Source organism: Nipponia nippon, unplaced genomic scaffold (genome assembly GCF_047370975.1).
Source record: "Nipponia nippon isolate SJK-2023a ecotype South Korea unplaced genomic scaffold, ASM4737097v1 scaffold_1, whole genome shotgun sequence".
NCBI lineage: Eukaryota > Metazoa > Chordata > Aves > Pelecaniformes > Threskiornithidae > Nipponia > Nipponia nippon.
In genome coordinates this window covers 77,041,075-77,063,301 of record NW_028262290.1, presented here as the reverse complement: position 1 = coordinate 77,063,301, position 22,227 = coordinate 77,041,075, and the positions used below count along the sequence as shown (strand labels likewise).

Sequence of the window (22,227 nt, the reverse complement as noted above, 5' to 3'; positions counted from 1 at the left end):
ATGCAGAAGCATTTATGAATAATTGGTGTACCTAAGAGCTTCCACTTTATGTTCATATCCAGCTGTTCTCTGGACAGTTAGTACACAGCTACTCCAATGGCAGTTCTGAAAACCATTTAGGGAACAGTTCCTCAAGTGGGGTGGTAATTGACGTACAGGTCCTGTTTCAAGTGGATCAAAATCAGTTCTGTGTTATTTAGAGATGAGTTATGTTACTGTGATGCACTGGGAGAAGATAAATGTTAATCTTCTGATTATCCTGGACCTTAGATGATCTAGGTGTAGGCTTAGACTATTTATAGACAGCCCCCTGTGCCTTAGTTTCACATTTGTGGTATACAGACCATTCTTCCTTTCAGTTGTCCTAATTTTTTGTCGGCATAGATTGCAGAGCAGACTTTGTTGCCATATGCTTGTGATCAAGGCATCAAAGGGCTCCTGCAAATAATATTTAGCTACTCTGGTTTACCTTCATCAAAAACTGAAATGCAGCTATCTCAGAGGAAAACAAATGTTTTTGTCAGCGGGCCCTTCTGACTGTGTGGCATTGCTGTCAAGGGATGAACAGCTGCTGTGTTTCAACTCAGAAATGGCTGGTGCCTGGAGAAAGTGTGCATTTTAGTTGCCTATAAAGAAAATAAGGCCTGGGAATGCTTTGGAATAGCAGCTGTATGGAAATGTAAGCTGTTATTTTCTCATTCCCTCCCGCCTATGATACGGTGCTCCAAGCCTGCCTCTGAATGTTTACCAGTGTTTATGCTAACATGCACACACACATGTATTCTAGAGAGTACATGGTTTTGATGTGGAAAGCAACATACATTCCCTTTTTTTTTTTCTTTTTTAATAAATTGGCAAGCAGGCAGGTGACTTACAGGATATGTTGCTGCTAAAGTAATCTATTGAAGCGCTAACCTCAAGGATCAGATCCTTTGCTAGACAGATTTATCAGCACCAGGAGTTAAGTGCCTGACATAAAGTTGAGTGCACTTAATGTTCCAAAACAGTAATTAACTGAATGGGAAAGGAGGAGAAAAACGGGTCATTTGCTATCAATGTTAAGCTTCATGTAATGTGAAGTTTTACTTTACTTCCCAAATCTGCTCTGAAAGTTTCTTTTTGTTGCAAAACTGGAAAAGTTAAAGTAGAACTTTTGGGCTACTTAGACAGATACTAGTTTAACATAGTATTTTTAATTCTTATTTTTATTTCCTTAATATATCAAGTTTCAATATCTTAATTTGTTCCAAAAGACAGCATAGAGCTTGTTAAAAAATATAAAATATTAACACAACATTAAATGACATCTCTCATTTGCATTAAAACTTGTGTTGCAAATCTCAAAACAAGCTTCTTCAGGCCTTTGGAGGCAACTTCTTGGAACGTCAGTATGATTTCTCTTTACGTTATGTCTCCAGGAAGATTTTTGCACTGACTCTGGAATCTCATTGACTTCCTTACATGTTATATTCTATAGCTGCTGGAAATGGGAATTTGTAAATTCATTTATTCTTTGCATGCTTGCTTTTTATTGGACCCTAAGCAGAGTTAGTGTGTACAGTTTTATAAGATTCTGGGATAAAGAACTATTTTCCCCTAGAAGACTGACCATGAGTATACACTTTCCTAATGTAAGAAATCTAACAATTCTGAGTTTACTCTGAACCAGAATTAATACTGTTTGATGTGGAATTGATGAATGATTGTTATTTAGGATGTTCAAACTACACTGCATTCACTTACTCAAAACCTGACACTTTGAATGACTATTTTGGAAGTTTATAGTTATTTTTCAGATGACTCTACAATTCATCCCGTGCTCATTATCATTTTTACTAGGTGTGATACACATTTTCAGTGTTAGGTCAGGTTTGCTTTATGAGGGTTTGTTCAAAATAAAATAGCAAGAAGTTATACGTTGTATTTATTTTGTCAGAAATGATGTAAAATTAATACAGTGATGCATACAGCCTTTCAAGTCAGGATAGACATGCTGTCACATTTCTAGTCTTCTAATAAATTGAGTCTTCGCTACCTCCAAGTTTTTCTGGACAACATAGTAACCGAAAACTCTCAGTACCACTTAATTATTTACTTGAATATTAATGGTAATTTTCAAGGAGAGTGGAAAATCATTAGCATTAGCGATTACATAATTAGCATCACTTACTGCTTTTCAGTGAGGTAGATGTGTCTCTTTGTTCCCTGGTGGATAGAGGACACCATGCCTACTTTACCTTTGCTCCCACAAATATTAACATGTGTGCAAAAATTCAAGTTACCTTACTGCCTCTTCTGGAATGAATGTAGTATTTAGGAAATGCACAAAGTATTGGAGGATTTGGTTTAGATTTTACAGGTTGAAGGGTTTGTTCCAATGCTTATTCCAAAGCTAGGGGAACTAGTCCAAATTAATTTGGGGAAAAAGAACTTTTGCTAAAGATGTTAGAATTGATGGGGGAAAAGTAAATCATTTTAAGGAATATTGGAAAACAGGGAAATTGTTAGCTGATAGATGTGAAGTCTGTTATAATCTGGATTTGGGGGGTGGAGGAAGGAAAGAGTTTAAAGACATTACTACAGCCATGACTAGATGTAAAACATATTTATGGTTCAAGTGCACTCACAATGTATATATTTGCATATAACTGTGTCTTTTAATTTGGCCTCAATGTTACCAAGTTGCTAAATAAATTGATGTATCTCCTCACTCTTCACTGCTGAAAGTAATTGAAACCAGAAATAGAACATCATGATGAATATGACAAGGACGGAGAGAAGGTGCTTGTGTATATCTCTCACATTCACTAAAGGAAGGAAACCATTAGAATTGTAAATCTCTTGCATAATTTTGTGTATCTGTTTGAAGATTTGTCACATGTTCAATTCTGAATTTCATTTCAAGTAGTATAAGAGGGATTTTCATTTTTACTTTATACAATCACAGAATAGAAACATAGAATCGTTAAGGTTGGAAAAGACACATCAAGATCATCAAGTCCAACCGTTAACCTAGCACTGCCACCTCCACCACTAAACCATGTCCCTAAGCACCACGTCTACCTGTCTTTTAAATACCTCCAGGGATGGGGACCCAGCCACTTCCCTGGGCAGCCTGTTCCAATGCCTGACTACCCTTTCAGTGAAGAAGTTTTTCCTAATATCCAACCTAAACTTCCCCTGGCGCAGCTTGAGGCCGTTTCCTCTCATCCTATCACTTGCTACTTGGCAGAAGAGACCGACCCCCCACCTCGCTACAGCCTCCTTTCAGGTAGTTGTAGAGAGCAATAGTCACCCCTCAGCCTTCTCTTCTCCAGACTAAACAACGCCAGCTCCCTCAGCTGCTCCTCATCAGACTTGTGCTCTAGACCCTTCACCAGCTTTGTTGCCCTTCTTTGGACACGCTCCAGAACCTCGATGTCCTTCTTGTAGTGAGGGGCCCAAAACTGAACACAGTACTCGAGGTGCGGCCTCACCAATGCCAAGTACGCCTCCCTGGTCCTGCTGGCCACACTATTCCTGATGCAAGCCAGGATGCCGTTGGCTTTCTTGGCCACCTGAGCACACTGCTGGCTCATGTGCAGGTGGCTGTCAGCCAACACCCCCAGGTCCTTTTCTGCCAGACAGGTCTCCAGCCACTCCTCCCCAAGCCTGTATCATTGCATGGGTTTTTTGTGACTGAAATGCAGGACCTGGCACTGAGCCTTGTTGAATCTCATACAGTTGGCCCTGGCCCAACAATCCAGCCTGTCCAGGTCCCTCTGCAGGGCCTTCCTGCCCTCCAGCAGATCGACACTTCCACCCAACTTAGTGTCGTCCAACTTGGTGTCGTTATAGTATACTATGATACAAACTGCAAGATACCACTGATTGTACCAATAAATGAAGTTATAATGGAGGCTGTGCAGGCTCCTCCACAGTATATCTAAACCATAATATTTCTAATTTCATTCAAATGACATTTTTGTTATTGTCATATTGATGAAGCTGAGACTGGTATTAGTGGAAATCTTATGATATACATTAAAGAAATGAGAAAAAGGTTTGGGGTCATCTCTTGAAAGAAGAATGAGCCCTATATTCCTATATTTGCTGAAGCATGCTCTGCAGTGCTCCTTTGAAATGTAAGGAATGAGGAGGACAGCAGGAATAGGAGATTTTTTAGGTGCAGTTGGGAAATTATTAGGAGTAAGAAAGCTGGTTAATCCTTCTGCCTTTATGTTGCTGATGTGATTCAGCTGTTCTAATTTGATACATTTTGCACCAAAGAAGTGTATCTAGATATCAAGGCAGATTGTGGTGTGCACTGCAATGATCTGCAAGGTTTATCTTGGAAGCTCTACATATTCAAAGCAGCAGCAAAGTGCGCACTGTGAAATGATTCCCACTCCTCTCTTTTTACCTTAGCTAAACCTTGTCTTGCAAAATTCCTGTAGCAGAGAACTTGACAGGCTTTCTCTCCTTGTACAAAACGGGAGATTGTGTAGTCATGAGTATCTGTGCACTGAATGCTTGAGTACATACCAGATAGTTGGGAGGATTCTAAGTGTAGAATTGTAAATCTTGAAAAGTCAATTCTTTTTAATATTGCTCCCTACAAAGAGCATTATGTTCATATCTGATACATGATTCAGTCTCCTTGGGGGCTACAGACTACAATAAGACTTAGCTTATTTGAATGTTTTTTTTATTCTCTCTCTGGCACTATTCCTTGGCTTTCTAAATTCTTCCCTGTGCAGCGTTCATTGTCTCTTTCAAAGAATGGCATTTTGCTGACTTAGACTAAGAGTTTTGGTAACACTTCAAAGTGGTCTTAGAAATAATGGTTCTGGTCATAGCTAAAGGATAGTTTTTACTACATTTCAGCTGAGATACGTAGTCCACTTTTCCTTATTGTTTAATAACTCTTGAAACCTGTTGTAGTTTGCAATATATGTTAATTTTGTTGTAAACAAGAGATCACACATTTTTTCTCTTTCTGGTCTTAATTTTTTATGAGCTTTTCTGTGCAATTCTGTGTATATTGGTGGTGGATTTGTAGAAGGATAATCCTGTTGTCACTAACAGGCATGCATTCGCAGTTGTAGTAAAGTCAAGTCAGTTTAGTAGAGTGGATAAGCTGTCTACCATATGCTTTAGAGGTGTTCGCTTTACAGGCTGTTTTGGTGTATAATGAGACCTATGTTTGGAAGTAAAAAAGAAAAGCAACACCAAAAAACCCCCAAAAAGCTCAGCTATTATATCTTAGAATATAGCTTAGATGCTTGACTGTTCCTAAACCCACAGAATGTTTGAATTTGCAGCACTTCTACTGATATGCAGCAATAGTGTCTAAATGAAAGTAAACCACTGTGAATTAAGTCTGAAATAGCAGAAGACTTGAACTTTTCAATATAAAATTACCTGTGGATGGTTTAATCATTGTTGATTAAGTTTTTTTTTAAAAAAAACTTTCTGCATTTAATGTAGTCAGAGCAATATTTATGAAATTTAGCTTTTCTCTGAGAACATGCGTTGCTGTCGGGTTATACATTAAGGTACGCTGAACACAAGCGACTGTTAATACTAGTGCCAGGATCCACACTAGAATATTGCGGATTCTCACCACTGCAATGTTGTTCCGGCTTACAGAGAACTTGCTCTCGGACGTGTCTCTTATTTTCCTATGTAGCACTGAAAAATCTTGCTAAAAGAGTCACGAATATCTCGATCATTTCCTAAAGAGTTTGCATAAAACTGTCTTATAAAAAATATTACTATGCTTACAGCAATTTGTTGGAAATAGTGAATATTAATTCATAATATTATTTATCGATATTTTTTTTCTATTGGATTTTCTGAATGGAGGCTGTCCATCTGATCTAACTCATCCTTCCAGTCCTTCCTTGCTTTTTGCTGAAGGTAGTGCAGAGGGAGCAAGAAGAATGCACCCTACTGCTGGGGATGCTCTGTCAGTTGATCTCAGGCAATGGAGCACCACACAACTACTTGTTTTACAAGAATCTCCCAGCTGTGTGTACATCCAGGTTGAAGACAGACTGGCTCTATTACAAATTTGATCACCCCTTGATGATAGAGCCATCCAGCAGCATGTCACTAAACACCTGCTGCTTTGCAGGGTGTGTCTGGCAGCAGTGAGTAGAAAAGTCGCTGCTGTGTCCCTCATGTTTTTGCAGAGGTGTCTCCGGATGGTCCAGCAGTGACAGTTGATACAGGTGGAGCAAGGCTCTTGCTACACTTAAAATTCTCTAGCACCAGTATTTGAGGGAGCCTTGTACATTAGGACTGTCTCTGACAGGTAAAGAAGAAAGGCCATAGAGGACAGCATGAATATTGTCTCCAGCTGTGCTCATGTGCCTGCCCAGCTTACGCAGATCACACACACTTATTTAAGCAATTACAACCAAACCAGCTAGGGTCAACTTACCCCTCTCAGTTATTAGAAAGGTATGCTAATTTAACCCTAAGTTACCTTTTGTCTTTAAGAAACTCTAAATGCTTGACCTGTGACTTGCTTTTCTGCCATTTCCATCTTTTTGTGGTTGATGTAGAATTTTCTCTCCATAATTTTCAGTCACGAAGAAGTTTGAACAAATAAATACTGGAGAACAAGAAGAAGTGAGGAACATTTTAGATCATTGACGCATCAATACAAAATGAATGCAAATAACTATTAAAAGCAATGACACAGCCAAATTTACTATATAAAAAAATCCTTATCCTTTGTGGAGAACTAAGGGATCCTGGAGCAGCTTTTTATATGTTTCTAGAATTCAAAAGTAATAATATGCAGCAAATGGGGGTAAATAAGGAAACAACATGTACATTTGCTTAATACGCATGAACAGAGTGTTCTTTCAGTCTAAGCACAAACACTACCTAATTTGGCTCATATTTGCTGGCCTTCAAATTTCTAAACCACAGGTTTCAGAGGACCTTGTTAACCGGCTACATCTCAATGCTCATGCTGACAAACTGGTGAGGACATACAGTGCTGGCACAAAGAGGAAACTCTCTACTGCTGTGGCTTTAGTTGGTAAACCCCAAATACTTTTACTGGTGAGTAAAAGTAATACTGTGCATATGATAAATGGGTTACACTGATTTTGTTGTTTTCTGTGTTGCTCTAAAGAAAATCAAGTAGTTTCCTGGTCAGTCAGGGAGTAATTGATACATGGATGTACAACTATCCTTTGTGTTCTGCTGTATGAATGCTTCTTATTTTATTCTCCAGTGCTTACAAAAATAGAAAGTGAAGTTGTTTTTTCTTTCCTTTTTTTTTTTCTTTTTTTTTTTCCTCGGGGTAGTTGGGTGAGCAGGAAAAAAAAAAAAAAAAGGGCCCTAAACACACACAAATGCAATTGTAGCATCCCAGGGCCCAAATGGATATGTAATTTTTTTTTAAGATTTCTTTACATAGAAGAAGAAAAAAATAATTTAATGTAAAATATATTAATGCTTTATGTATTGTCTACTTTGTATATAACAAGACAAAAATATATATGAACAGTCCTACTGGCTTCCTTAAGAAGGAAGATTCTTATTCTAATTAGTAATTTGGAGCTGGTGATATTAATTATTGAACCATCTTTTTCAGGATATTCATATTCCTTACTACATCATACTTCATAAATCTGACTAGTTCTTATATTCTTGTTGGATTCACAAATCACACAATCAAACTAATACTCCTGAATGATATTAAGTTGAATTATTTACCACGTGTTGTTTTGGTGCTTGCATCCTACTGCTCATTTAGTCCTGAAACTGGCATTTCCAGTTTAAACAATGCCTTTTGTATTGAATATCAGGGAATTACAAAGCTTTGGGAAGTGCATCATTATGACACTGCATTCTCTTTCTTATCATTGCCTATTGTTTCACTAGAGAAGATTGAACATCCCTTTCTTAAGCCTTGGCTGGGAAGATCTAAACAAGTTCAATAGTGGAATAAACCTTTCAGAACTGTCAGAGGGAGGGAATCTGCTTCCCAGAGTTGGGGGGGGGGGAAACCAGTGCTTCCAGTAATAGATCACAGGCTAAGTAGAACAAGATAAAACTGGTGTTCTCACAGGGGTCATGTTTCAGAAGATCAGACACATTTTGCTGCTTCTAACTTCCTGTCATTGCATCACTTCTGAACTGAATTATTTTATTTACATTTTATGCTTAAACTGACCCTGGTTCAGTTAGTAAAAGGATGAGATAATCTTAAATTGGTGCTTTTTCCTGATCTTAGAAAATGCTCCAACTGTTTTTTAATGTCTTTATGACAGCATGCTACTGCAAGTATCCATTTCAACCTACTTCTTGCTGCAGGGCACAGACTATTGCATATGTAATGACAAGAGGAAAGCAAAATATCTAAACATGTCAAATGCTTTAAGCATTTTGCTGGCTTTAGAAAGCTAGCAAATTTTAAGGGAGATATTCAGTATTTTAAAGGGCTGGTTTTTTGTCTGAAAGCAAAGACACCAATGTAAACCACTGAATTTGATCCTTCTGATCCAGGATGATAACTATTAATTTAAGTAATAGCATGGGTTGCTTTATTTTTATTGCTTTATTGTTAGCTATCCACAGGTAATAGGAGACTGAACTGAATTCTTTTTCACCTCTGCCATTGGTATCTAAGCACCAAAATCAGCATCAAACTGGGTGTTTTGTTTGCTTTGTTTCTTGAGAACTTTGCTTCCAGGTTTCAGGTGAGATTCTTTGCTGCAAATACATTGGCCAAGGCCATACCACCCTAATAGGTGCTGACACCCATCATGAAATTCCATAGTATAAATAGCTACCCGAAGAGATTCCTTCTCACTAGTTTTGTAGTGACAGAGTCTGGCTTCTGACAATCAGATATCATTCCTTCTGCTTCCACAAGTAGATGAAGTCAAAATTTGATTTAGTGAAGACAGCAGGATTAGACAGGAAGGGGAAATGTAGTTTTTGTAGCTGGACTTCTTTCTCCATGAAAGCCATCCGAGTGGGAAATCGGTTTGCCAGATGGTTTGCATTGGGCAGCACTGATTGGGTTGTTATTTAATCTTGTGGATTCTCTCCACCATGAATGAGAGTTCCTCTCAAAGGGACTCTGGGAGTAACTGGAGGATGTCAAATGCAAACATACTAGCCACACGTGTCTATGGGATGGGCAGTGCAGGCAGCTGGGAGTTACAGGACTTCTCCACTTGTTTATGTTCATGGCAGATGTGCGTGTACGGGAGAAACAGACACCAAAGCCTCCCAGAAAGTGAGGAGTGGCTCAGGGAGCTGAGGTTGTTTAGTCTGGAGAAGAGGAGGCTGAGGGGAGACCTTATGGCTCTTTACAAGTACCTGAAAGGAGGTTGTAGCAAGGTGGGGATTGGTCTCTTCTCTCAAGTAACAAGCGATAGGACGAGAGGATACGGCCTCAAGCTGCGCCAGGGGAGGTTTAGGTTGGATATTAGGAAGAAGTTCTTCACTGAAAGGGTAGTCAGGCATTGGAACAGGCTGCCCAGGGAAGTGGTTGAGTCTCCATCCCTGGAGGTATTTAAAAGACGGGTAGACGTGGTGCTTGAGGACATGGTTTAGTGGTGGAGTTGGCAGTGCTAGGTTAATGGTTGAACTCGATGATCTTAAGGGTCTTTTCCAAACTAAAGGATTCTATGATTCTATGAAAAATACCTGCAAGTCTCTCCTATTAAAAAAAGTATATGTGTGTATATATATTATTAAACATATATATATTTGTGAATAACAACATATTTATTATATTACTATGTAATATAGAAACATATTACTTTTATATATATAAATCTCCTAAATAAAAAGTGCCTTCTATAAATTTAGAAATGAAACTATATGTGTTAAAGCAAAAAAATGATCAAGGTGTCTTTTAAGTGACCTCCTGAAAATGTAGCTTTTTTAGAGAAAAATATATTATTTTATTGTGAGTTTTGTTAATTCTTCATGCTGGGCTGGAGCTGTGGCATGTTTTTCCCGTGCCGCTGTATCATCATTTTCATTTTTCGTGTAGGATGAGCCCAGCTCTGGGATGGATCCCTGCTCTAAACGCTACCTTTGGAAAACCATCCTGAAGGAAGTTCAGGATGGCTGTGCAGCGGTGCTGACATCTCACAGGTAAGACCCTTATCGCAGCAGCCAGCATATTCCTGTTCTCTCTCCTCATCTGCTGTCAACTGAGAGCAGAAGAGCATATTCTGAAGGCATGCTTAACCTAGTGTAATATATATCACAATATTCAATATCTTCATTGATGATCTGGATGAGGGGATTGAGTGCACCCTCAGTAAGTTTGCAGATGATACCAAGTTGGGTGGAAGTGTTGATCTGCTGGAGGGCAGAAAGGCCCTACAGAGGGACCTGGACAGGCTGGATCAATGGGCCGGGGCCAACTGTATGAGGTTCAACAAGGCTCAGTGCCGGGTCCTGCACTTCGGTCACAACAACCTCATGCAATGCTACAGGCTCGGGGAGGAGTGGCTGGAGACCTGTCTGGCAGAAAGGGACCTGGGGGTGTTGGCTGACAGCCACCTGCACATGAGCCAGCAGTGTGCTCAGGTGGCCAAGAAGGCCAATGGCATCCTGGCTTGCATCAGGAATAGTGTGGCCAGCAGGACCAGGGAGGTGATAGTGGCCCCTGTACTCGGCATTGGTGAGGCCGCACCTCGAGTACTATGTTCAGTTTTGGGCCCCTCACTACAAGAAGGACATCGAGGTGCTGGAGCGTGTCCAGAGGAGGGCAATGAAGCTGATGAAGGGTCTAGAGCACAGGTCTTGTGAGGAGCAGCTGAGGGAGCGGGGGTTGTTTATTTTGGAGAAGAGGAGGCTGAGGGGAGACCTTATTGCTCTCTACAACTACCTGAAAGGAGGTTGTAGTGAGGTGGGGTTTGGTCTCTTCTCCCTAGTAACAAGTGATAGGATGAGAGGAAACGGCCTCAAGCTGCACCAGGGGAGGTTTAGATTAGATATTAGGAAAAACTTCTTCACTGAAAGGGTAGTCAGGCATTGGAACAGGCTGCCCAGGGAAGTGGCTGGGTCCCCATCCCTGGAGGTATTTAAAAGACGGGTAGACGTGGTGCTTGAGGACATGGTTTAGTGGTGGACTTGGCAGTGCTATGTTAACGATTGGACTTGATGATCTTAAGGGTCTTTTCCAACCTTAATGATTCTATGATTCTATGAAACACGGAATATGTCTTGGTATTTTGTGGCAATTCCTTCCTGCTTGTGAAAATTCAACTTGTCTAAATCCTAAATATTTTCTATATTTAATTTTCAAGGATTAGAATGTGGCTTGAGGGGGCTGCAGACACAGAAAAAATGATGATATGAATTCTTCCTCTTCTGTGTTCTTTCTGTTCAGTGTTGCAGTGTTTCTTCTTGCTCGGAACACCAGGTTACCCTTTTGCAGCTGCCCACTTTATAAATCCTTACAAAGGCAGGTGGGAATGAAAAACTCTCTTCTGAATTTAGTAAGGTTTCTGGTTTGCATCAGTGTATGAAAAGAGTATGCCATGACATCTTAAAGACAGATGCCTCAGCTATTCTCTGTATGTACTACTGGAAATGGCAGGAGTGACCCTATATTCTTAAAAAAAGTCTATCTACATTAAGTGTCTTGTCAATTGTCTGGTACGGTCATTGGTATATCAGTTTAATGGAGGAAACATCAATACTCTTTTGTAACATCTATAGCAAAATGGAATAAATTAAATGTTCCCTTAGGGAATATAGTATAGTACGTATAATTATATATAAAATAGCTTTAAGTGAGGGAGAGATCATGAAAACATCCCTAGAGAGAGCAGAACTCATTAATCAAAACAGCAATGTAACATTTTGGCCTAATAAGATTTGAAGCATAGATGAATCAATAAAAGAATGCAGCAAAACTTTCCTCAATATTTTCTAGATATTGTTAATTTTTTTTCAGATGTTCTCAAAATGTCTTTGTCGTCCCTGTACATGTGTGCGCTACATTTGAGAGCATTTTTCAATCAATAAGGTTTCTAGTATTCTATTTATGGAAGCTGAATCTTGAAAATCACATACCTGTATTTGATCCTCAAGTGCTTACTAGCTAACTCATTTAGGGAACACAAGTTATGGATTGTGAATTAAGCTGAGTGATTTTCAGGAAACAGTGTGCTTTGACTTTTCAGTCCAGATTAAGAACCCTTAGTTGTCAAACACCAGCTAAACAGAAGAGAGCTGTGCTCTCATTACTAATACGTTGTAAACAAAACAAAACAAAAAATCCATCCAATTGTTACTAATTACTCGTTTAGCTCTACAAATGAATGACTCGAAGCAGATATAAGTACAATGATAGGGTACACAGTTCATTTCTAATTAATAAGACATTGTTGCGCCAGGGTGGAGGAAGGAGAAATTATTTTATACTATTTATACTATTTGCTGAAGGCCATTGGAGATTTATTTGAGATTCTTTCAAAGGCTACTTGTGTAAGTAAAGGAATTTTTCTTACGAAGTGAATCTTCATGCGTATCAACAAATAAGCGCATAAGGTATAGACATGGTTTCTTGTGTAAAAATTAGTTTTTGAGGTCTGTTTTCAGAGGCAATGCTTAACTTTTGTTTTGAGGAAGGGAGGAGTGAGATTGTATTAACTGTGCATACAGGCCTAAATTTGTGTTATTTTGCCACAGCTGGGGAATGTTATGCCAAAGGGAGCACTAGGAGTTACTGCACCCCAAAGAGACTCAGCTAACTTCCAGATTTGTGGGAAGATGTATTAGCAAGCCCTCTCCCCATCTCTCTCAAATATAGTGGTTTGGCATTTTGCACCATATCCCTGTCCTATTTTAAGGAAATTGTTCCTAGGAGGGTACTTATTGCCATGCTTGTTCAGTAGAAGCACTTTAATCTGGATTGGCACATGGCTGAGACACACAAGACAACTCTTGTTTAGCTGTCTCAGAAGGGTTGGGGAGTGCACGCAGTGAATTGTAGGAACATCAAACAACTTTGACTCCTCTTTGAGGTGATGGATATGTCCTGACTGATGTCCTATGTCTAAAGCGATGCTTTGGAAGAGATGCTCACACAATTCTGTATAATTTTAGAATGGCAGCCCATCTGCCCTAAGCTTTACAAGCCAAAGTTATTATTTATCATCTGAAGCAGTCGCATCTAACAGGATCCTGCTTTTCTATTCAGCTGCATTTCCATGTCCTAAATTCTGTTTGGATTGTGGTGTTTTGTGTTGTCTTCTACCCTGCAATCAGACTAAGGGTAACTACTTTTTTAAGGGTATGTACTATGCAAGAGGCAAGCTGAGCAAATTTACTTCATTCTTCTCCCTCTATCCTTTAGCTCAGAATGACCATGAACAGATATTACAGGGAATAACAGAGTTCACGATGCTCACACTTGGTGGCATTTCTAAGACTGCCTATCAGGTATTTCCCTGTGGTGATAAAACCTTTGTATTGTGGCCAGAATTGTCCAATTAGTTCTGGACTAAAAACACCAATTCCATTTTAGGGCTCTCTACTAGCTGTCATGTGGTAATAACTCTTGGTATGTACTGACTAGGGTTACAATTCAGACTGTTGCCTTTAAAGTCAAAATTTTTGTGTACCCATTTTTGCAGCTGTCCAGATTCCTTCCATTTTTATTAAAGTTAGGTATAAATAATGTTGTCTGTTTTCACTATTATTCTTTTAATATTTTTTTTCACGTTATTTTATAGTATGGAAGAATGTGAAGCACTCTGCACACGGCTTGCTATTATGGTCAATGGAAGTTTCAAGTGTCTTGGTTCTCCCCAGCACATTAAAAACAGGTATTATATGTCAACATCAAACCTTCTGCAGCTACATTCAGTCTAAGAGCTGGCTAGACACTTTAATAGTGCCAAGGAATAAATACTTATGACTGCTAAGCGCATCTTTCTTTTCCTGCCATCACTGAAGTTAAAAAAGAGCCAATTAGGATATCTTAGCAAGCTAAATTGACATATGGGATTGCTAAAATGCTTTGTAGTCTGCACTGGTAATTGAAAGAGACAGATCTGTATCTAAAACGAAGCACTTCTGCACTCAACCTGAGAAATACGTTGTAAGAATTCAACATGTTGAGATGAAATACACTTTGGTTCCTTGTGAGGATTTCTTGTAACAGGAAGAAGCACTTTTAACAAGTCAGCAGCCCATAAGACAACATATTTTGAACCATCTCTGCTTCCTACTGAATTCACTGGCAGTTGCAGATATTTATGCTATGTTTTCTGTGTCCTTTTCCTGGTGTGCATGAGCCTCTCTTCTGCTTCAGCTCTGCTCACGAGTTAATTTAATATCTGTTAATGAGGATGTTTATTTAGAGGATGGGCTCAAACCACCATAAAGGAAACAGGATCAGAAGCCAAGGGGAAAGTTGCTGCAACTTACAGCTAAAACATTTACATTCAGTAATAAGTAGAATTTTTATGACACTCAGACAGTCAGCTGTGTAAAATGGTACAGCTCATTTACAAGCAGCAAAGCTACACTGCTTTGTACTAGCTCAGCATTTAGCACTTTTAAGTGCAGATACATTTGACAATGTAAACAAGCTCTACAGAAATGTTTTGGAATTGCTGTCTGCCATGGTTATAGGGCAGAAGTTATCTGTGTCTCAGATAATTTCTTGACCCTTGAGGGGCACTTCTGGCTTTCTGTCCTTCCCTTTGGGTAGAACTGTAGGCCCTTATTTTGCAGCTAAATTAGCATGATGGGCCTGATTCACATTTAGATTAATAAGCTCTCTCCTTCCAAGGTTTTTTTCATCAAGACAAACTTTAAGCTAGAGACCTTACAAACTGGATAGTGAAAAACCTGAGGTCTGCATCTATATTTCTGATTGTTCTGTGTGATCATAGCCTTCTTTTCATATTTGCATACCTTTCAGAGAGTAGTTGCCTCAGTTTCTAGAGGCATGAGAAGTCAATCGCTCTTCAGCAGTTTCTGCTTCTTTTGTATCTAGCTCTTTGTCTTTGCCATCCTGTCTCTTATTCCCAAATTTCGTAGCACAGAGTGGCCTGTTGTACCACGAGCTGGAGTACTTTAGCAGGAGTGCAGGCACCCTTTATTTCTTCTGTAATGAGAGAGATGTCTGTAGAGGACAATGCAGACCTTGTGCAGGCAAAACTGGTTTTTGAAAATGTGTGTGTCCCCTAATAGGAAAAAATGGTATTACTTAGGCACTTCAGTTGAGTGCATAAAGCTAGCTGGGATAAATGTGGGTCTCCCCTTTTTATGTTTCAGATCCTCTGGAGTGAGTGAGTGTCTGTCTTCTCAGCTTGACCTTGAGAGGGCAAAATCAGGCATTCCACAAAGGCTACCTTCATCTTTATCTTCTCAGTGACTTTGTCATTGTTTTACCACTTCTGATGTTTCCTTTAGCAGCATCTTTTCATCCACCTTCTTAGGAAGCAAGGCATCATAAGCATACTCATAAGTATGCACCATATTCATATAAATAGGACAGTTATTTCTCGATTTGTTGCACTGTCTCTGTAGATGTACGTCCTTCAGATCACAGTAAGCAAATCAATGCAGAAGAATAAACTATATGACACGCTGGAAGTATCTTCAAATTAATTCTGAGGATATCAGGACATTCACAGATCAGCCATTCAAAAATCAAGGCTGTATGAGCGCGTCTTTTAAATTCTGCAAGCAGGAATGTTTGGCAGTCATGTTCATAGCAATTATTAGTTTAAAATTATTGTAACTTTAAAAAAAGCACACCTTCTCTATGTTAAGAATATTTCATGCTATCAGCAGGTTTATGTTCCTTGTATTGCCATGACAGTTCTTTAATGTATGTCAGTGGCATTCATGTGGGATAATATGTGCACTGGATACCAATATTGCTGCGGCTTTCCACAGAAACAGCATAGCTGAAGCTGCATTAAGATTTTTCATTTAAGGCAGGACTAAAATCCCTTTAAGTCCTAGCTTATTGATTGATTTAGTCTCCAAATTTTCCACACTTATTGTTCAGGAACCTATTGAATTTTTCTAAAACTTTAGAACCTTTTGTTAGGAAAAAATAGTCACTAGCTTTATCAAAGGATTTAATTAAAATCATGCAGTTGTCTGAATTTGCTCTGACTGCCTAATTAATTTTCTTGGCCTCCAGGAGCAAAGCCACTGTAGAGAGAACAGTCTTAAAACCTCTTATACACACAGCTGTTAAAGCTTTTTTTTTTTTTTTTTTTTTTTAAATTAAGCATACAGTAAAGCCATTTCCATGCTTTCTTTGGAAAACTCTTGATAAGTGTTCAGGAGAAGCCAAAGACTGTCCCTGTACTCCTATTATTTTGTTGCTTACTCTAGCTTCAAACTTCCCTCCAGGTAGAACTCCTGACTATGGTTTTCTTTACTTGCCAATAAAGTGCTCCATCATAAACCCCAGGCTATCACACACCTAATAAATAAAGTAATTGTTAGGAGATTAAAAAACCCAGTACCTCTGTGTAATTCATGTTCCAAACTTACTTGAAGACAATTTCCAGATATGCTACCATGTACCTTATGGAGGACTTCTGCCTCCACATGAGATGGGAAAGGAGAAGAGAACCAGGATTCTTCTACTTATTACTCCAAAGAAAACCATTGAAATAATTAAGCTTTAAATTATTTTAATGTTTTCATTTTCTCGCTTTCCACTCCACCCGTGAATGTCCTGAAAAACTTCCAGGACTTGAAAGAGTATTGAGTTACTCCTTCCTTCCCATTTTCCTTCCCTCCCTATGATTTAATAGCCTTATCATTCTCACTGTCATACAGATCAAAATATTCTTCCTTCTAAAGTGATAGACCATAAGGATTTCTAAACCTATTAGGAAACACCTACCTGCAGAAGAACACTTTATCTAACAGCTACCTCCACTGGTATAGTCACTAGTCAGTTCTATTTTTCAGTGTTTTCCTGCAATTAGCACTGTCCTAGTGTATTTGTCCCTGGCACCATCTCAGAGTAAAAACCCTATCACCTCACATTTTGTTTAACAAAACTGTTCCATGAAGCAATGTGAGTGAAGGAAAGCATAAATAAAACTCATTTTGCTGCATCTGATTTAATCTAAATTACTCGTACCATAAAAACTGGGTTTTGATGGTGCTTTTGTGTTCTATGTGTGTCAATGAGTTATGCTAGTAATATGCATATTTATATTAACAGGCAAGAATGGTGCTAAAATAAATTAATGGGGACCGTAGTTGTAAATTATGATGTTTTTGCTGTTAGATTTTACAGCTCTATTTTTTAATTTGCTCTTATTTATAAGCATCTCTTGATATCATTTAGTCTGTCTTCCATTTGTTTCTACAAATCAAATAGAATAAATATTTTAAAATTAAGTACAAGTGACCTGATCTAGCTTTGAAGATTGGAAGAAGGGAAGAAATCTAAACACAGTATGAACACTTAAACTGAAGAAAACTTTTGTACAGCTTTTATTTATGATCGAATGAGTCCTGTATTGTAAGAAATAACAGTAGGACCACATTTTGATATTACATGTGATTACATTAGCATGTCTCAAGAATTTTTTTTCCTCTTTTAAATGTAGCTATGTCCACTAAAATGACATATTTTCCTCCCTTCCTGGTGATTCTGTCTGTCTTGACAGAAATCCTCAGAGTTGTTTTATTTGCTTTTCCTTTAGTACCATTCGAGCCTGTAAAGTCTAGATTATGATCACCTTTTTGATGAATGCATGATGAAGGCTTAATGGGTCTTCCTTGGGTCCCTGTTAAATTTGCTTCTTTTCTGTGGTGGGGAGTTTCAAGGATTCGGGTTTCTCTCTCACTACACCTTCAGCCCTCGGCAGCTGTGAGAGACCATAATCTTGGACTGAATACAGCTTTGTCAGATGGCGGTACAAAATTCTGCTATGAAGGGTATGGGTGAACTCCAGGAAGATGCTAATGTGAAACATAAAAGCTTCATAAGGTATAAAAAGTGACACATGCTGCTTCTAATGTGTGAGACTTGATTCATTTTTCCAGCTCTTCTGCAAGGCTGTTACAAAATGCTCATCCAAAAATGTCTTCTCGCTACAAATGTAGGTGTTTGGGTTTCTGCTCCCACCTGTTGAGCCCTGACTGTATTTATCTATGTTTAAACAGATTTAAAGTACCCTCAAATGTTTCTCAGTAGAATAATAAGTGTTGGACTGCTTTAGAAAGGCCTTTTGTTGCAGGTGGCAAATTTCTGAATAATGCCAAGAAAGGTGTTAGCTGGAAAGAATGAACTGAAGGGCAATTTCCAAAGAGTTAGCATCTTAGTTCTAGATGTAGTTTGTATGAGACAGATATGTTAGCAGTTGTGCCTGTTAAAACCTAATTTCAGATGTCTCCTGCCAGCTGAGTCAATTACTCTAAATTGTGAATGGATTACATTTAAATGCTCTCTCCAGTATTCTCCATTATACTTAATGTTTTTTTAAAAATTCACAGAAGCATTTCCATGTTACATACAGCTGGCCAATCCTCTGGGAACAACATTTTGAATACTATCCTTCGTACTAGGGCCATCTGGACAGACTTCTCATAGCTGAAAAACCCATAGCAATTTTTCAAGTGCTGGACACACAAGTCTTTGCTCAAATTTTATCAGCAAGCCATCTGATTAAATTACCCAACAATTAATCCATTTGTTATAGCAGAGTTAGAATGAAAAATGTTTGGCAAGCTATTTACACTCTACCTTTTTTAAAAAAGGTTGATTGAGAATATTTTATTGCTTTTCTCAAACTCATATGTGTAGATTTCTTAAATGGAAAGGAGAGGATTAAGTTTAAATATCTCATCAATATTTCAGCCTTCAGTGGAAGCAGTGTTATCATACTAACAGACATACTAGCAGTAAGTTTCTTACATGCCATAAAATATAGAAGCGAATATAATTTTTATTCCTGACTAGACTAGAAAACAAATTCTGTCTGTACATGAAAAATGTATTAAGGCAGTGGATGTGTATTCATGTAATATAGCTATTAGTTTATCTTCCCAAAGGAAAGCTTGAAGAAAAGAGTTCTTACAACTTTAAAGACACACAGATTGAGAGTTCAGAAATGAGCAATATCTTTACACTCTCATAAAACTGTGCAACATTAATTCAGCCCTACTGTGTGTGTGCATTACAATGCTTTTTTTTTTTGTCATTTTATACTATGTTTTCCACAGGACACTGCATTAAATCTGTGTACCTGTTCATTCAATGAGCAGCAGCTGATTAAGATTTCATATTCTCCTCTTTCCCTAGTATGTGATCTGTGTACTGTTTTTACCAGACATTTTTGAAACCTCGCTCTCAATACAGTATTATCAGCATTCATTGGAGCAGTGCTTCATAAATATCAACATCTATGTTTTCCACAATACTTCTGGGAAACTGGATTTGAAATAATTATTCCCATTTTATAGAAGAGTAACTGAAGCATGATGCTAAAGTTAAGCGGGTTTGGGTAGTCAACCCGAGCAGTTTATGGCTAAATATTTTCCGTTTGTTTAACATTGCCTTCAAAGTACAATGCCTGTTAACTTCAGCTGTAGCTGTGGGTGTTTCTGAAAGTACTATGAATTCCTTCAGCAAATTGGAACCCTAGGTCTCAAGGTTGGCCCTTAACAAGATAGGAAAGCAGTAGTGAAAAACGTGGTCTGAGTTACCACAGATCACTCAGGTGTACTGGGGTGGAAGGGTAGGATTCAGCTCCCCAGGGCTGTACCAGAACCGTGAAGTACTTTCATTTTCTCATCAATCTGCTATCTTATTTGCAACATTTTCTAGATGTTGCAGTAAATAAAGCCACTTGTCTGAGCAAGTACCTCCAGTATATCTTGTGAGACGTTCACGATAAGGATTTCATGAAGAGATGCTATGTCATGATGTAATTAAAGCTTATTACATAAGGCAAATATACCAGAGGTTTAAATTTGAATTTCACAGCTGGTCTCCATTCTAGCACGTTTTAACTTGAGAATTTGACCTTGAAGTGTTGATAACGTCCTTTCAATAGACATTTTAGTGTGTAATATCCTGATTTTTTTTTAAACTCACTTAAAAAAAGAGTATGCTAGAAAACAGTGATGGCAACACAATGATAATGTTATCTCCTCCTGCTTTTTTCACTGTTGAGGCCCAGAAGGTACTTTGAGGAAACAGTTTTGGTTCTTTGTAGGCTGCGCCATCGTCCTTGCACAGAATTACAGTGCTGCTATTCCTGTTTCTCTGGGAATGTAATATATAAATAAAACAAGAGTAACAGATCTCTCATACTCACCTGTATGTGCAGACATACAAGCTCATATACAGACAGGTTTTGTGTGTGCACATGTATGAACAATTAACAAGATTTTTGAGGGTTTTACCACATATTTGGAAATCACATCTAAGCGCTTAAATGCCTACTTTCAGAGAGCAAGGCAAAGTTGTACACTGCATTGCTTACAACCTGAGGCTGTCATTGTTATGTCAATGATATTATTGAATACAGAACTTAACTTTAGATGGCTTGATATGAAAGCCTGGAGTGTGTGTGAACAAATAGTACATGTACAATATACTTGAACAAGTGTTACTCGTTTGTTTAATAACTGTTTTAATGTTTCTATTGTTACCCTGGAAAAATCATAATCAAAAAATGATGAAACAAAATCTATGAATAGTATATGGAAGACAGATTTTATAATTTATTTGTTATGTCTGTTTGTTTGTTTGCATCTAATCAAGTTTATCTGTTCAGCCACACTGAGGTTGTTCTGAATAATTACAGAAGGAATTCACATTTTGCAAGTGATAGTATATTTGCATTTGATTGTACCATTTTTTAAAAAAACAAAGCAACTATTTCAAATTTAATAACCTTTTTTACTTCCTAGATATTGCCTTTACCTGGCACTTAATAGATGAAATAATTAAATTTGTTGTGTGATTTAAAATTGTATTAAACTGTGATATATTTGTTTTAATAATTTTATTTCAATTTTTGTTTATTTTTTCAATGTTTTTCGAAGTGTTTTGTTTTCAATCGTATTCAAGTTGTGTTCTCTTTGTAAATTGTGCTTTTGTTTAGGGCTGTAAGGGGAATGACCTGAATCTGTATCCCATGCTTCAGCAATCATACTGGTATAACTAAGTTAGCTTGTCTAGATGAGGCCTATTCACTTAGGGAAAGTAGGACCATATCTGTGTGCAAATGAATGTAAACCAAAGCAGAGGGGCAAACAGCACAGTAACAAATTATTCCCCCTCTTTGATTTATGGCATATATTCTAAAAAATGCAGTTCCTTGCAGCCATTAAGTGTCAATGTTCTCTTTATTATTTTTGATTTTGTTATCCAATAATGTCATTTTGAAGTAATCTTTTGATCAGTCCAACTAGCACATACATAAAGCATGCACATAATATTTCCACCAGTAAAATTTCTGGGAGCTGTAATTTTTTGATGTATATACATAGCACAACATTCTCCAGGAAAGGTAACCTTTGATTAGTGGGAAAAAAAGCATATGGATGATTAGATGCTTTTCTTATTCACCCAGGTTTAGGAAATAGGGCCATGTTCTTAATTTCCTAAGATTACATTCAGCAATTTTGATTGGGGGAGAGAAGAGATGGTAAATGGGCTTTGGGAAGAGTGCGATTCAATGAACTGGTCATTCTGGACCCTGCTGTAAGTTAAAACAGTGTTTTCTAGGTTTGGTTTTGTTCATTTGTGGACAAGCAAACTCCTAAGGGTTTTAAATGAAAATACAGATTTAATTTTTTTAAAGCAAATAGAAGTCTGTTAATAATGGACCTTCATTTTCACCCTTCACAGAAAACAGGATTTCATGGGTCAAGCTTCAAAAAACATTCAGTTAATTCCTCTAGGGACCCCTTGTGACCAGCCAAGTGTAAGCTCAGCTGTGTGGCCATAAGGCGTTTTGTTTCAGCAACTTCTTGTCGCCATTCAAATCTCTGAACCAGGACCTCTGAGGAATGGGCAGAAAGGAGCATTGATAAGTTAGTATTACTTGATCTGCCCCAAGTGGCAACTCCTCTACTTGGTATTTATGAAAATTTTCAGCCTTTGGGCAACTAAATCCACTTCCATTCCCATTGCAAAGCTAGAAAGAGCACCAGGAAAGCAGCCAGGGGACTTCCTCAGTCCGTACAGATCTGGCTACACTTTATTCCAGCGTGTGACTGCACCTTGTGTAGACA

At 38.2% G+C, this 22,227-nt stretch overlaps 1 protein-coding gene across 1 annotated transcript in view; it reads left to right on the top strand.

Annotated features, from left to right (window-relative positions):
• The window catches only part of ABCA13 (ATP binding cassette subfamily A member 13), a 152,908-nt gene that overhangs the window by 123,271 nt on the left and 7,410 nt on the right, over nt 1-22,227 (top strand). The window contains exons 40-42 of the mRNA XM_087747914.1: nt 6,925-7,059; nt 10,016-10,119; nt 13,719-13,811. Coding sequence (XP_087604040.1) covers nt 6,925-7,059; nt 10,016-10,119; nt 13,719-13,811 — 332 coding nt within the window. The remainder of the gene's footprint in view (nt 1-6,924; nt 7,060-10,015; nt 10,120-13,718; nt 13,812-22,227) is intronic.